This window comes from Falco rusticolus, chromosome 4 (assembly GCF_015220075.1).
Source record: "Falco rusticolus isolate bFalRus1 chromosome 4, bFalRus1.pri, whole genome shotgun sequence".
NCBI classification, from domain to species: domain Eukaryota; kingdom Metazoa; phylum Chordata; class Aves; order Falconiformes; family Falconidae; genus Falco; species Falco rusticolus.
This window is the reverse complement of record NC_051190.1, coordinates 84,585,263-84,599,421: the sequence shown is the minus strand read 5'-3', so window position 1 is coordinate 84,599,421 and position 14,159 is coordinate 84,585,263. Positions and strand designations below refer to the sequence as shown.

At 43.1% G+C, this 14,159-nt stretch overlaps 1 protein-coding gene across 2 annotated transcripts in view; it reads right to left on the bottom strand.

Moving 5' to 3' along the window:
* The window catches only part of HECW1 (HECT, C2 and WW domain containing E3 ubiquitin protein ligase 1), a 262,858-nt gene that overhangs the window by 69,112 nt on the left and 179,587 nt on the right, over nt 1–14,159 (bottom strand). For both annotated transcript variants that reach the window (XM_037384337.1, XM_037384336.1), the window contains 4 exons: nt 13,088–13,230; nt 10,973–11,073; nt 8,327–9,694; nt 4,814–4,915 (listed from right to left, as the gene is read on the bottom strand). In XM_037384337.1, the coding sequence (XP_037240234.1) occupies nt 4,814–4,915; nt 8,327–9,694; nt 10,973–11,073; nt 13,088–13,230 (1,714 nt within the window). The remainder of the gene's footprint in view (nt 1–4,813; nt 4,916–8,326; nt 9,695–10,972; nt 11,074–13,087; nt 13,231–14,159) is intronic.

Here is a 14,159-nt window from a genome sequence, read left to right as displayed (position 1 = left end):
CAGAAAAAACATGTTTCATTTCTCTCTTTTTTATAAAGTGGCTTCGAAGGATACCATACAGCAATTAAAGGCTCCCCTGAAAACTGATCACAGCCTGATTGGACATATCCTTAGAAATCTCTCTAAACAGATAAGTATCATAAATCTATTGCTCTAATGAATGCCAGCTAGGCTAAAGTTGGCAGCGTAATACTAAGCCTTCCATCATTATTGTTTCCTGCTAATGTTTATGTTGTCCCATGACCGAAAGCTAAAAGTAATTTGGTATATAATGGCTTGTGGAAAATGGTAATGTTGGTAAAAAAAAGTGTTTGGAACAGGAGAAATTCAGAAGTGAGTTAGCTAGCAAAGCCACATATCAAATTGGTTGGAATGTATGGAGTAGTGATATAAATTACGCTTGCTAGCTTCATATTTCTAGGTGATCTGTCAGCTGATGACGTATCTATGTATATATATGCACATACTTCCTACACGTGTTTGTATACAAACCTCACTCACATTCACACACAAATGTACATATGGTGATTACCTTTGGGGGCAAACACTTCCTTGTATTCTCTTATTCTTACTGTGATACCCTCCTCCCTGATGAGTCCGCTCCATCTATGGCTTTCTATGATCAAATTCCGGATCAGCTGGATTTCATACTTTATTTATCTCCTACTCTCTAAGAGTAGGACTGAAGGTGTACCTCTTCTTGCTATACCTGGAAACCTACGCTTTATGAACAGTTCCCACCCCCTGAATGCTGACCCTGGCTAAACTCAGTTCCCATACCTGGGTTGGTCCAGCCAAGTGTAGGCTCTCTGAAGTCTATGGCTGGCTGTCCCTGACACATTAATTCCACAAACCTCAAAAGACAGGCACTGGAAGTCCTTGGAGGAATTTTCTCTAAGACTCCAAAACAACAAGAGACATGTGCACACACGTTATTTACTTCAAAACTGACTCTAAGTACCTCAGTCCTTATAGACACAAAGCCTACAGAGTGTCTCTCACAGCGAACATCAACTATGCAATTTTAAAGAGCACTCTCTCTTCCTCCCACCAGGTAAAGTTTCCCAAGGATGTTGTAGCTATTTCAAGAACAAGATCACAGCTTTGGGGAAACGTCGTCTAAAACATAAGACAGTGAAAAATAGCACGTCAAGTACAACAGATGCACATTGAAGGAAATGAGACTGACACATACGGCAGGCTGAAGGCCAGAGTCTTGCTGAGCACGCTGCCACTGGTGGCAGGCGCACCACCGTGGGTGGGGAATGGTCCTTCTGGAGCTATGCATTATCTGCAATATCCTCAAGGAAATAATCTTGGCCAGATTAAAGGTGACAGGATGTACCTTAACATCATGAAGATCTTAGTTTTCCTTGCTGTTGTCTGGCAAGGGACAAACCCTAGTCCTCACCTCTTGCTATCGTGGTATACACGTAACAAGTTGAGAACAGTAAGGGTCGATGGATAATTAGAAGCTTGTAGGAAATGCTGTAAATCCACACCCTAAGACAGCCTACAGAAGACACCAACTGGTCATATTGGTCTGATCATCAAGCCTGCTGATGGACACTTAGCGAGAATACTACTACCCGATTACACAGTCAAACAAGGGCTTCTCACAATCCAGCCCTGTGCTCTAGAGGCTATGTTGCAGTGTCTCTAATTAAATGCAACTTCTGAAGCATAATACTTAGAAATCTAGGAGCAACGAAACTTGTCCAGAGCTTGGGAGGTCACAGTGAAAACATCAAGTCAGGATCACATAGACTGAATTGCAACTTCAGGAAGGCTATGTCTATTGGAGGTATGAGACAGTCAGCAGCAGTATGTACAGACATGAACTAGACCTGTCTGGGAGCGCTACTTTATTAATTGCTTTACGGGTATATACACCTGAAACCATGGGCTGACACTTGCATCGGCATGCTAAAGTATTAGGAACTGTGTGTCACATGGCTTTTGAGAAACCTGCAGCAGCACTGCTCCTCACAACAGCATTCCTAATCAGCTAAATAACTTATTTTGGTCTCCTGGGAAGGCTGTCAGAGGGTGGCAGGTGCCGATACTTTTGTTGTACACAGGTGGCAGGTGCACTTCCCGCCTTCCCACAAGACAACCTGTAAGTCACACACGTCACTGAAGCTGCAGATGATACCAGATTTGTGGACAGATGGATGGGTACCTGCACAGAGAGACGAACAGGCTGACAGGTGAACTAACAGACAGAACTCTGCTTCTGAGCTGTGCTCAAGTCCCTTCACACTACTTCAGGGGCACAGGTGATCTAGGAAGCAGCCATACCTCCTCCGGGTCTTTTGTCAGTTTTTCTGTGACTAGAACAGAGACTAACCTCCACCTAACTAACCTTCACAGTAAGAGCATGCTGGAGCTCTTGGGTGGGGTGGGACAGTACTGGTTCTGTTCTGCAGTAATCCCTCTTCATCAGCTGAGTCATATTTCGCAGCAGCCTCTGAAACTGCTCTGGTTTATACCAGAAGATGCAACTTTTTCTGGCAGGACCATAAACTTGGCAGGGCAAAGCAAATACGCTGCCTTTCCCTTTCCGAGCTCAGTCACACCTTCAGCAAAGAGCAGCTCTGAACTGGGCACATGTATTTTTCTTGCCTTCAGTTCTGTAGGGTTTCCAGCAGTGCTGGCAAACATATGCATAATAAGAGGTGACTATTAATGCTGTCACGAGGCTGTACAAACTCTGCAAATCTTCTGTCAACCTTGTATAGGCCTTAACATTCAGACTGGTCATTATGGCATTCCTACATCAGTAATGCATCTGTTCTACCTTACTGAAATAACACTGTCTGAAATTAAATTTCCTCCCTGAGACCAACTGTTGTGGGGTTACCACAAAACAAAGTTATTCAGAAAACTGTGCAAAACAGAAGAAGACTGTCCATGATTCTCCATGACCGAAGTCAAACCGGTCAATACTGAATTTGCAGCACTGGCAAACTATCTTCAGCTGTACTTATGGACAGAAGCTAATGTTCCATATGAGAAGTAAGCCAGGTTTGCTCATATAACTCAAGTTTAAAATATAAAGTTTCTTTCTTTCACATGATTGGAGATCTATTTATCTAGGATGAAGAGGCATTAAAGACACTGAGACAGTCACAGCGAATGCTAGAAGAAGAAACATTTATAGATTAAGGCTATAGTTTTAATTTTGAAGTGTCCTTAAAATTTCATGAAGAATTTTTGGAAACAGGCTTTCTAGGTGGTATTATCCAATTCAACATTTTTGCCCTCCAAATTAACTTAGTACAGTCTGTTCCTATTAAGGCCAATATATTTAAGCCCACAATGTCAGCCTTTATTGTTAAAATTACGTTATATGCAAATGCTAAAATAAAATCCTACAGAGGGATTGTACTGTATTATCACACATGCATTTCATGGCCTTAAACCCTGTTGTGAAAGCAATTGTGAAAACCAATGGTAGAAATACTTGCCTTTTAAGGATAATTCTAAGGAAGAGGAAAAATGTATTCAGTTGGTGATGGAAGAACATGGAACAGATTCACAGTATGTTTTGTTTACCTGAGGTGGCATCCGTGTCCTATCATTAGGTCACCTAATGGGGAATATGCCCTATTTGCGGGGTGTTGAGGTAAGAGTGGAAGGAAGAGCAGTATTTGCCTGTTACAGAGGTAACTGTTCCCATTTCATCATTCACTAGCAAGCCACAGTGGGACTCTACTAAGACTTCATTGGGCTAAAGGCATTTGAATCATTCATGCTACTGTGCAGCTGACGCCAACATTGCGGCTATTTTTGGCTTAGGGAATACCGACAGCGTGGTTGGTAAATGATGAATTATTTGTCTAGGACACCACAGGCCAAGTAAGTGTGTCCCCTTATTGTGCTTGGAAGAAAATAGAGTGCTCTGTTTATATGCCTGGCTGTTCTTCTGAGGCGCTGCGCATTTTAGGTTGTTAAATCCTGTGCTGAAGTTGAAAGGTGACCAGCAGCACGTTGCAGGGCATAGAGTGCGCTCTGCTGGGCTCTTAACGCCAATGCAAAAAGTGGGGTAATCCAGGAATACACAAGGGAAAGGCTACAAAGACAAGTGAAAACATCTCCAGCAGTTGGTTCGGTGGTAACAATCCCATATTATCAGCCTGCTAACTGATCACGCTACTCAAGACCGTCTCACTTCTATCCAATGCACCTGCAGACACCATTAAAGTCCAAAATGAACATAAAATTCACTGATTATCAAATCCAAAGACAGGACAACGAGACCACTCTACATGAGCTGCCTTTTCCCAGCTTCTGCTGGTTTTGCTGAGATTTGGATCTGTCTGTCCCAGGAGCATCCTGACTGTGGAAGGGTTTCTGCTGGACCTGCAAGCAGAGCTGACAGACCACAGGAACAACCACCTCAAACCATCTTTGAAGCTGGTTATAGAAATGTTATAGAAAAATCAGAGTACTTTGCTGATACACCACCCAGAAAGCTTTATAGGAAGGCTTCTGGAACATCTGACAGACACCCACTCATCTGAGTCTAAACACACTGACTGGAAACAGGGAAATATTACTATTTTCATTTCATGGTAGCTAAGGAAGAAGACTGACCAAGGCAGATCGAGTTTATGGAGCTTGTCCAAAATAACACGACAACACTTGAAGTCCGGATCAAATAAGGGAAACAAAAGGGCATATTGCTTGGATCCTGGAGAATGTATATACAGAGCAGATGGGGTTATTTAGAAAGACATACTGACCTCTACACTGTTTGAGTTAACAGGAAAAGCTGAAAAACGCAATAAATTAAAAAACTAAAGCTTACTTGGTGGAAGAGGCTCATCGATAGTTGGGTAGTGATGATGGTCAGGCCTCAGAGAAGGAAGTTGGCTGACTGGCTGAGAATTATGGAGTAAAGGACAATCACCTACGGACAAGATATTCAAGACATTGACAGTCATTCACGGTTTTTACAATGTGGTTCAAAAAATGTGCTACTGTAAAACAAGTGATTATTTTTTAAATAGGTTAGCCTGGTGTACGAGCAGCTCTGGTTATTCCTACTTTCAAGCACTATTTTAATAACAACACATATGCCAAAGAATTATTAAAATAATGCAGTCAAGGCTCTGATCTCACATTTGAGTCAATGCTAAACTATTATGGGCCAGATTCTGGACTCATAGACACACAAGTGTAAGCGAGAGAAGAATCAGGCTTGATCTCTGAGAAATACTGTGCACGTACAACCAAACTCAAGCTTCTGCAGAAACTGGCAGGAAAATGCAAAATCCTGGTTCCAACTTTTAATTCATCCCAGCAGTGAAATACGAGGCTAAAAGCTGCCTTGGATCTTTCCATGCTTTTCCAAAAGATCAATGGCTGTGTAAGTGGACTGGAAGGGCAGGATTTTGCAGTCCCCACAAAGCAGAAGGTCATCCCCTTCTATAGGTATTTTTCAAAATTCAAAGAATCTATCTTGAGTGGAAGGAGGAAGAATGAGAGAAGGACCAGAAACAGGGAGGAGACAGGTGGTAGAAGTGGTAGAAGAGGAGACAAAAGACAGTGAGACATAGTCAGGATCCGAGATAAAGAAGGAAGACCTGAGATACAGAAGAGGGAAAGAAGAAGATAGAGGGACACACAGTAGACAGTGCAGAAGAAGTTTTTAAACTCTAACATTGTACATATGTCTATATAGCCAAATATGAAATAAGTTAAATCTAAGCAAATGTCCAAAGTCATGTTCTGTTGAAAGGAATGAATAACTACAGATCCAGTCAATGCTTACAGAATCCTTTAAGAAACTAAGAAGTTATAGTAGGGATGAGAAAGCATTCCTTATCTTAGACTTAACTGTGAGAACAAGGAACCTGCACATTAAAACTTCGCAGGTTCTAGAATTAAGATCCCTTCTTGGTCTGTCCTCAAAATCTTAGAAACCAGGGCTATTTATCCTACTAACAGACACGTTTTCATATTGTGTGGTAACAGTTTTTCACTATAACCTTCAGCTCCTGGTGGGCCTGTTAATCCAGATACAATCTGAATTGCATAAATATAACATTTACATGCATCAGAAAGATGCAGCTTAAGGAAAAAATACATTTAGCATTTCCAGCATCACCAGAACCATTCAGCTAAGCCAAACTCATTGTGTGCTGGCTGGTTTAGCTGTCTTTAATGTCAGAATCTTAATAGCCTACAATAACCTTTTGTAAAAAGTCCAAACATATAGCTATCAGATGTAAAAAAAAATTACCAAAAAATATTTTTTTCTTTAAACAACTGACAGCTCGAAGGCAGAAGCCAATTTTGTATAAAACTGTAAAAAAACCTCACACCATCCAGAAGCGAGAAAAATTGCTTAGACAAAAATACTCCCTCTTCTAGGTGCTCTGATGATACCGTATGGCCTGTTAAATGTCTTCATTAAACACTTGTGTATAGGCGTATCTCCCAGTTGCCTCTGCTGCGTGTTTTGAACAGACAGCAGAGTTATGTAAGTTATTACTCAGTGCTAAAAGTCCATCTCTCATAGCCTTGAAAACTACGCTGTTACTATAGGTGTTGTAGCACCAACTACCACATCATCCATCTGCGTTTCTTTACTTACCTCACCATAATTGACTCTCCCCTAGTCAAGATAGTTACGCCAAGCCAGTGGAAGCATGGTAGTATCAGTCACCTGGAGCGGATGGAGGTGACCACATCTACTGTATTTGTAAGAGCTGCCAAATCACGATGCAACGTGCACATTTCCTGAAGCACCCCCGGTGGTATCAAGAGTGCTAAGAGCCAGGCTGCCCTTCAGACATACTCTCTCTCTCAGTTAATCAAAGCAAAGCCACCATTAGCACTGCAGTGCCCTTTATACAGGCTCAAGGGGCACAATCTTGGAGCTGTACTGAATCCATATGCAGAAGACACCCTCTCCCCCCACATCCCCTCTCAAAAATACACACAGTCTGAAATAACCATCATGTCTGTAAGCATGGTCACGCACACACACACACGCGCTCATGCCCCCTTAGGTATACTTGCACATAAATGCTGTCCACACACAAAGACCCTTGTCTGGAAGGAAGGAAATTGGGTTCTATACCTCTGTGTACTTCTGAGAATTTAATTCTTTGGGCTGGATTCTGCTCTGCAGAGCGAATAATTGCCTAGGCTCAACTGTTGACAAAATCTTTACACAGTCCAGTGTGTAAAGCCACCCTTACACCTTTCTTTCTGCTGGGGTAGGGTCTGTGGCAGTGGAAAGTGGGGGTAAATAAATTGGCAATAGAGAAGGAAAGGGTAGAAGGATGCTTCAGTTGGGGTTTCCCAGTGACTCCTAAGTACGCTATCCTTCTGCTGCCATTTTAATTTGGTGTCACTTATAGTTGGGGACAGATGACTTCGGATTTGGAGATGCAAAGACTACCTCTTGACCTTGCTGCATACTCCTTAGCTGCTGCTGAGGCCTTTACTTCTTCAGCTGGAGAAAAATGACACACTAGCTGAAGAAAAGATGAGTGATCAAACCCACTCTTCATGCAACTCCATAAGACATAAAATGAGTTACCAAAGGGAGGAATTTAACGTAATGGTTTGGATGGATTGGGAAAAAACAGTACCTAAATTATAAAGGTTAAAAAATACTTTCTTTAGTATGCTTTATCTCTAAAGAAGGATAAGGAGATGAGAATTTTGTTCAATATAATTCCATTTTCAAAGTACCTAAGCAAAAAAATAATCTCCATTGAGTTGGCCTATGGTCTGTGAAATCTGAGGTGGAGTTGTTTGATACCTGGGGAACTGGAACAAACAGGGCTAGAGAACTGGGTTTGTAAGAGACAAATATTTGCATTTCTCCACGCTTATGACTGTGCACGGCTACTAATCATATACAGAAACTGGTCCAGCTCTTTAGCTGGTGTAAATCAGCATATCTGCCCTTTGACAAGCACAAGCTGTTCCTCTCACTGACTATCAGAGACATGGCAGCACATCAGATATGTGAAATGGAACAATCCCAGGAAATAAGGAATGAGTTGGTGGATGTGATAATGCTGATCTGCCACATAACTACAGTAGCTAATCTTGATTTTATAATGATGCACGTGTATCTACAGGAATCCATATATACAGATCCCGATCTGATTTATTCGGTTTTGCTGGGATTTTTCAGAACAGGCTCAATTATCCAACCCTCCCTGATATCTGGCCCAGCTCACAGCCCCCAAATTTGTACGAAATAAACCGTGAGCTATCTGAAACCCCGATTATCTGATGCCTTCTGCGACATCCAGATAATCAGGGTTGCTCAGCGCATCGATTCTCAGGATCTAACCTTCTCTTCTGCTGCTTGGACCTGCTACTGGGGTGTCTAGACTCTCTGTGGCTCTTTGTGGGTTCCCACCATGAGCTACTAGTTCATCTGGCCACTGGGAGGAGCCATCCACTTGCTCCCTGTCCAGCTCAGGGCTCTGTACTGAATCTGGCACTGACTCAAAAGCACTGTTCTCATCATCATCATCATCCTGTGAGGAAAAGACCGTGCTCTCAGAAATCTTTGCACTGTCGACGGAGGAAAAGCGGGTATGGCTGGAGAAGCGATTGTTACTGTCATAACAGGAGGTGCTGTAGCAAGAAGTGCTGTAGCAGGAGGTACTGTAGCAGGAAGTGCTGTAGCAGGAGGGGCTGTAGCAAGAGGTGTCGCACGCCTCACATTCATTGTCACCGTTGGGCCTGGAGCTCGACTCGCTCTCGCTTCCTGTCCTGGGGTGTTCCCCATCCAACAGCCCATCATTTAAGTCAGAGAGTTGCTCATCCAAGGTCCCAGGAGGCACCGTGCTCTGGCTGAAGTTCTCTTCAGCCTCATTTTCCAGAGCAGGCTCTGCTGCCACTGTCTTGCTCTCACTGACCACCTCCTTCTCCAGTGCCTCCTTGACTGTAGACTCCTCATCATTCTCCCCACCATTGCCACCATCTTGCTCGTCTTCCCCATCACTGCTCATCTGGGCTGAGGGCAGGCTGTGGAGCAGGTTGTGGATCCGTATGTAGTGTGTGCGAGGGGTCTCTGGCTCACCACAAGCTGAAGCTATGACTGTTTCAAGTTCAGACACAGGCAGGGAGCACGGCCTGTTTTTCCTCTTTGCTGTGGTCCTCAGTTGCAGCCTGTTGTCTTCCTCCTCCTGGGCTGAAGCCCCTTCTTCTTCCTGACTCTTCTCTAGGTCCTTGCCAGCATGCACATCTGCACTCACCTCATCAATATCTAACGTTTCTATGCTGGTCAAGACACCACCTTCTCCCTGAGTACCAGAATTGACTTTGTTATTTTCCCTAACTTCAGTCTCAGGAGGAGACATGCAAGCCAGCAGAGCCAGCTGCTCCGTGAGGTCCGTAGCACTCAAAGTCGGCAGCACTTCTCCTGGGATGGATTCCAAGGGCTCAGGAACTGGCACCGCATCAACCTCCCCATCTCCTGCTAGCTCTTCATTTAAGCTGTTCTGGTTGACTTCCCCAGGTGGTTTGACAGCCCCTGGGCTATCAACACTGTTCACACTGTATCCATTTAGCTGTTCTGGAGCTGTACTTTCTGAGGTCACTGTGTTGATGCATGGAGGCTCACCGAGGCTTTCTTCTGTGGGGTTGTTCACAGGGCTTTCCTGGAGGTCAGCTGGCTCAGGATCTGCACTAATGGAGACCTCTTCGTCATCTGTATGAGACAGGAAAAGAAATTACTTACTCCTTCAACAAGAAGTGTTGACTGAACCAGAGGTTTGGCTGTGAGGGCATAGGCGTCCACAGCAATCTGAGAAACTTAAAAGCATAAATGACAGTGTGAAATGTCTGGGCACCTGAGCAACTATCAAAAAAATGCCAATTTTTTTTTTTTTTTTGGCTAGGCAGTGTTTGTACAGTGGGTTTAACAGGGCTTACCCATAGTGGTAACCTGTATGCAGCACCCTGCGTCCCTGCAACATAACCTCAAGGTAACACCTTCTTGGAACTCCTCTTTGACCCAAACTGGCATTGAAAGGAATATCGTGGGAATGACAAGGAAGTCTTCCCTGAGGTTTTAATGACATTTTTCTTGTCATGCTGAAGCTGACAGGACTCCACAACAGATAACTTAAAAAACTGTTTTTCACACCCCTGAAAGGCATACACTTTCCCCAAAACATTCTTTGATGTGATCCTCATCTGTACTGCCACATCCCAGATGCCAGATAACCTAGGCTCTTTCATGCCATCCAAATAGTAAAAAGACAGAAGTCAGGGTTTTCCAGCAAGGGGAAGTTCACAGTTTCCAAATACTAATGCAGCTGCTGCTGGCTTGACAAAGTGTACCTAAGAGGACGCTACCACACAGAGGCAAAGAGTCCCTGAGTAACACTGCTGAGACACTGACATGAAAACCAAGGTTCAAACTTACAGCATCATGACAGTGACTTTCTAATAACTACAAGAGAATGTCAATCTAAACCAAACCAAAAGGGAGGGAAGGAGGGGAACACTGAGTATTTTTTGGTTTATTTTTTCATTAAAAATAATCAAAATGAGAAAGTTTCCAATCATCTCTGCTATTACATTCTCCATTTTTACTTATGAAGTGCTCCAATGCAGATGACTACAAATAACAGCCCATCTAGCACCTCCCCAGGACAGGCGATAAGAGAAGCAAATGAGACTTTAGTTTTCCACCTCTTCTCTCCCCATGATGTAGCAGAGTACCTGAAGCAGCCAAGAACAGGGGGATATAACACTCCAGTAGCTCTAAGCTAAGGGGAAACAGGGAAGAAGTTGTGACTCACGATGCATCCTGTGACAGGGGACTTTATGCACTTTCCTTTGCTCATGACTGTACCTAAAGTCCCAGAGCAGCCAGGAATGAATTCAGATTTCTGAGGAGAAAACACGCAAAACAAAACAAAAACAAAAAAAAAAAAGAAAAAAAAAGAAAAAAGAGATATGGGTTAAGACTGAGAATTACCTGGATGGATGGATGAAGTTATCTCAAATCGGAACTGCAGCTGGCCACTGACATGGTCTGTAGGAAGTCTGCGACCCAGAGTGTAGCTTACAACCCTGTCCCTGAAAGAAAACAAGTATCGTCACAATAGACTATAACCTACCCAACGTCTACTGTGCATAGATCAAGCTGCTGTGTCCTACAGAAATACAAAATAGTTTTCAAAGTCTATTCAACCCAGCCATGAGGGCATGTTGACTTGCATACGAGAGAACGAATGACAGAGGAGAGGACAATGTCTTCAATTACAATGGAATAGCTGAGTCAGTGAATAAGACAGGCTTCTGGGATACACAAGCACATATGTATATATATAGAGAGAGAACGGTGGGAATGGAACTTCTGCAGTATGGGTATGAAAATATTGACATGGGAAGCGAACAACTCCCACTTCATCTATTGCAACAAGACTTCACTTCCTGTTGATCTGACCATATCTATCCTTCTGCAGAACCTCACGTGTCTGAATTTCCTTCCCTTCGCCATCTGCATAAAATTCAGCTTTCCTGTCCTGTACAGGCCAGTCCCCGCTTACCACCTTCTCTTTTGAAACTGGCTGAATGACTGCTCTTCATCTCTTTCCACCCCTCTTACCTCTATGAAGCTGAAATATCAGGAGAACACCTTCCTGACAAGGTTGATCAATGTCTCCATTCTGTCCTTGTGCAGGTCCCTCCCTTTGCCACACTTCATCCACCCCTCAGAACAGAATGAAACTACAGAAGAGATTAACTTCCCAGCTGCCCAAAATGAGGCTGAATCAATGTTTGCAAAGCATTTTTTGAGCGTAAAGGCTTCACTGAATAGTAATATTTATACACCTTTTGAAGAAACATAGTTTACTTCCAGTTGGGCCCAATGTATTTGCTAGGATAGTTTCACATGCATCAGAAACTCATATAAATGAGACTATCTCAGGATTTGCGTATGATCTTTCTAAATTTGTGTGTATACTTCTCATTGAGCTTGCCTGAGATTTAAAAGCCACTATGGTATCAAACTAAGCCAGATCTAGGTTCAGGTTGGAAGCACTGCTCTTGGCAAAGCATATCCTTAGATAGCAGTCTTTACAATAAGGAAGTAAAATAGGAAGATATGATCAGAAGATGATGAGAAATCTTCTTATACAGGGGGAAGCCAATGATATCAGTTATAGGGTTCTACCTTCCCCAAGCTGTTCTCTTCCATCTGGTTTCTAAAAAGCTACTCTTATCTTCTCAACTTTGAGAAACAGGGAGGCAGCTTAGTCCCTTCTGGTAGATTCAGCTGTCAATATCACAGCCAGTTTCTGAAACAGCTGTTAGAAAACACTTCCAACAAGTTCAGCTTCCTGCTGTTCTGCTGAACTGAGATCCAATTTTCAGAAATGCCTGCTTGGAAACTGCATTGTGTATGTCCTCCTCAGGACACGACTCTTTCTCTCCCTGGTCCTCAAGGTCTGAACCTTAGAACTTCAGAGCCAACTGTTTGGCTTTGTCTGAATACTATCCATCGCCCTCACATTGGTTTGTGTTACTTTGGCAGCGTACACCTTCCCAGGACTTCCATGCAAAGGGGAAGCAGGGCAGGGCTTGTGAGCTCAAGTGAACTAGTTATTCCTTGGCAGCAGGGTAGGGTCAGAAAGATTTAGTTACAAAATGCCATGTGGGTTTTTGTAAATAATATTTCCACTGCCCAGAAATTAAAGGGGGGAGGAACAGATCTGGCATGATTTTAGCCCATAGGTAATTCCAATTCCCTGAAACATGAATACAGCCTGTTGATAACATTAAGGGAATATTCAAATTGAAAATATTGCACTCTCCAGATTCACAGCCATGATACACAAAACAGTCTTCTTTCCTAAATGCCAGCTCTCACTTTACAAAATGAAATGGAGAGGGTTATAGAGGGAATTCTTTGTCTGGCCCATAACCCTATAAATTCTAATTAAGAACAACATAATTCATCAGACAACTGTCAGTTTAATAACTCCCCCTCAACATCATTATATCACTATAATGATATATCACCAGGGACTTCAAAACAGCATCACACTCATTAAGTAACAGAAAATAGCATAAGCAGCACATTTACCCTATGGCATGTCTTTCCAAGAGGCGTTGAACCGGCATAGAGAGTTTTCCCAGGAAACGCTTGATGATAGGTCGGCTCTTTGCAAATTTGTCTTTAACTTCTATTTCCAGGACATCCGTGGGCAGGGAGACAAAGCTGAATTGCTGCAATAAATGAAGAGCAAAGAACATGAAGCTGGTGGCTGGGCCACAACTCCACACAGTTGCTATCGGCTCTTTGACCCGTGTTTTTCACAGGACAGAAACAGCCCTTGGACCCTGAGGCACAGGCCTGCAAAATAAAAGGAGCTTGGCCTCAAAGTAGGCGGGTGAAAGCACCCTATAGGGACTGTGTAATGCTGCAGAGTCAGGCTTAGGGAATGCATGAATTTCATTTATTCACGTCATGGTAGCATCCAAACACTCTAAATGAGGCTTGCAGATTGTAGGGACAGTACACTTACAGAAATGTAATGAACTCTGCCCTAGCAATGATCATTGATCTAAATGTAATTGCATAGATTTTGGGTTTTGGTTTTATTCTCCCCCCCCCAGTTCTAAAACTTTAAATAGCTGCATGTAAGTACATCCGAACTGGCAGCCTGAAGAGATTGAAGAGATGTTTAGTCAGCATTTCCCTCCAAGTAAAATTAGACCTCTTCAAATCTGACTCTCTATTAGTGGTACTTCAGCTGTGAGGCGCACCTCAGTGGCTGAGAAGTGAGGAGCTAGTGAGGTGAAGGACACATCATATCACAATTTTCAGGTAAGTCTTGGAATCCCTCCCTCTCTTGTTCATCCTCGCTCCAACTTAAAAAGGAAAAGCTCTGAAAATACTGTTTCTCTGATTAGTCTCCTAAGCTGGTTCACACCATGGTCCCACAAAGAGCTAAGTCAGAAGGTAAGCCATGGCACAGGCTACTAGAACAAACAATACTGGGGAAGATCGGAATGGCACCATCTAAAGACGCTGTCACCAAATGCTTTCAAACAGGTGATGACCACCTCAGCTGGTCTGGTCTTAAGAACATATATTTTTACTTGTAGGTAATGTTTCAATTAGCAGGTAAATCTGAGGGAGGAACAAGGGGGGT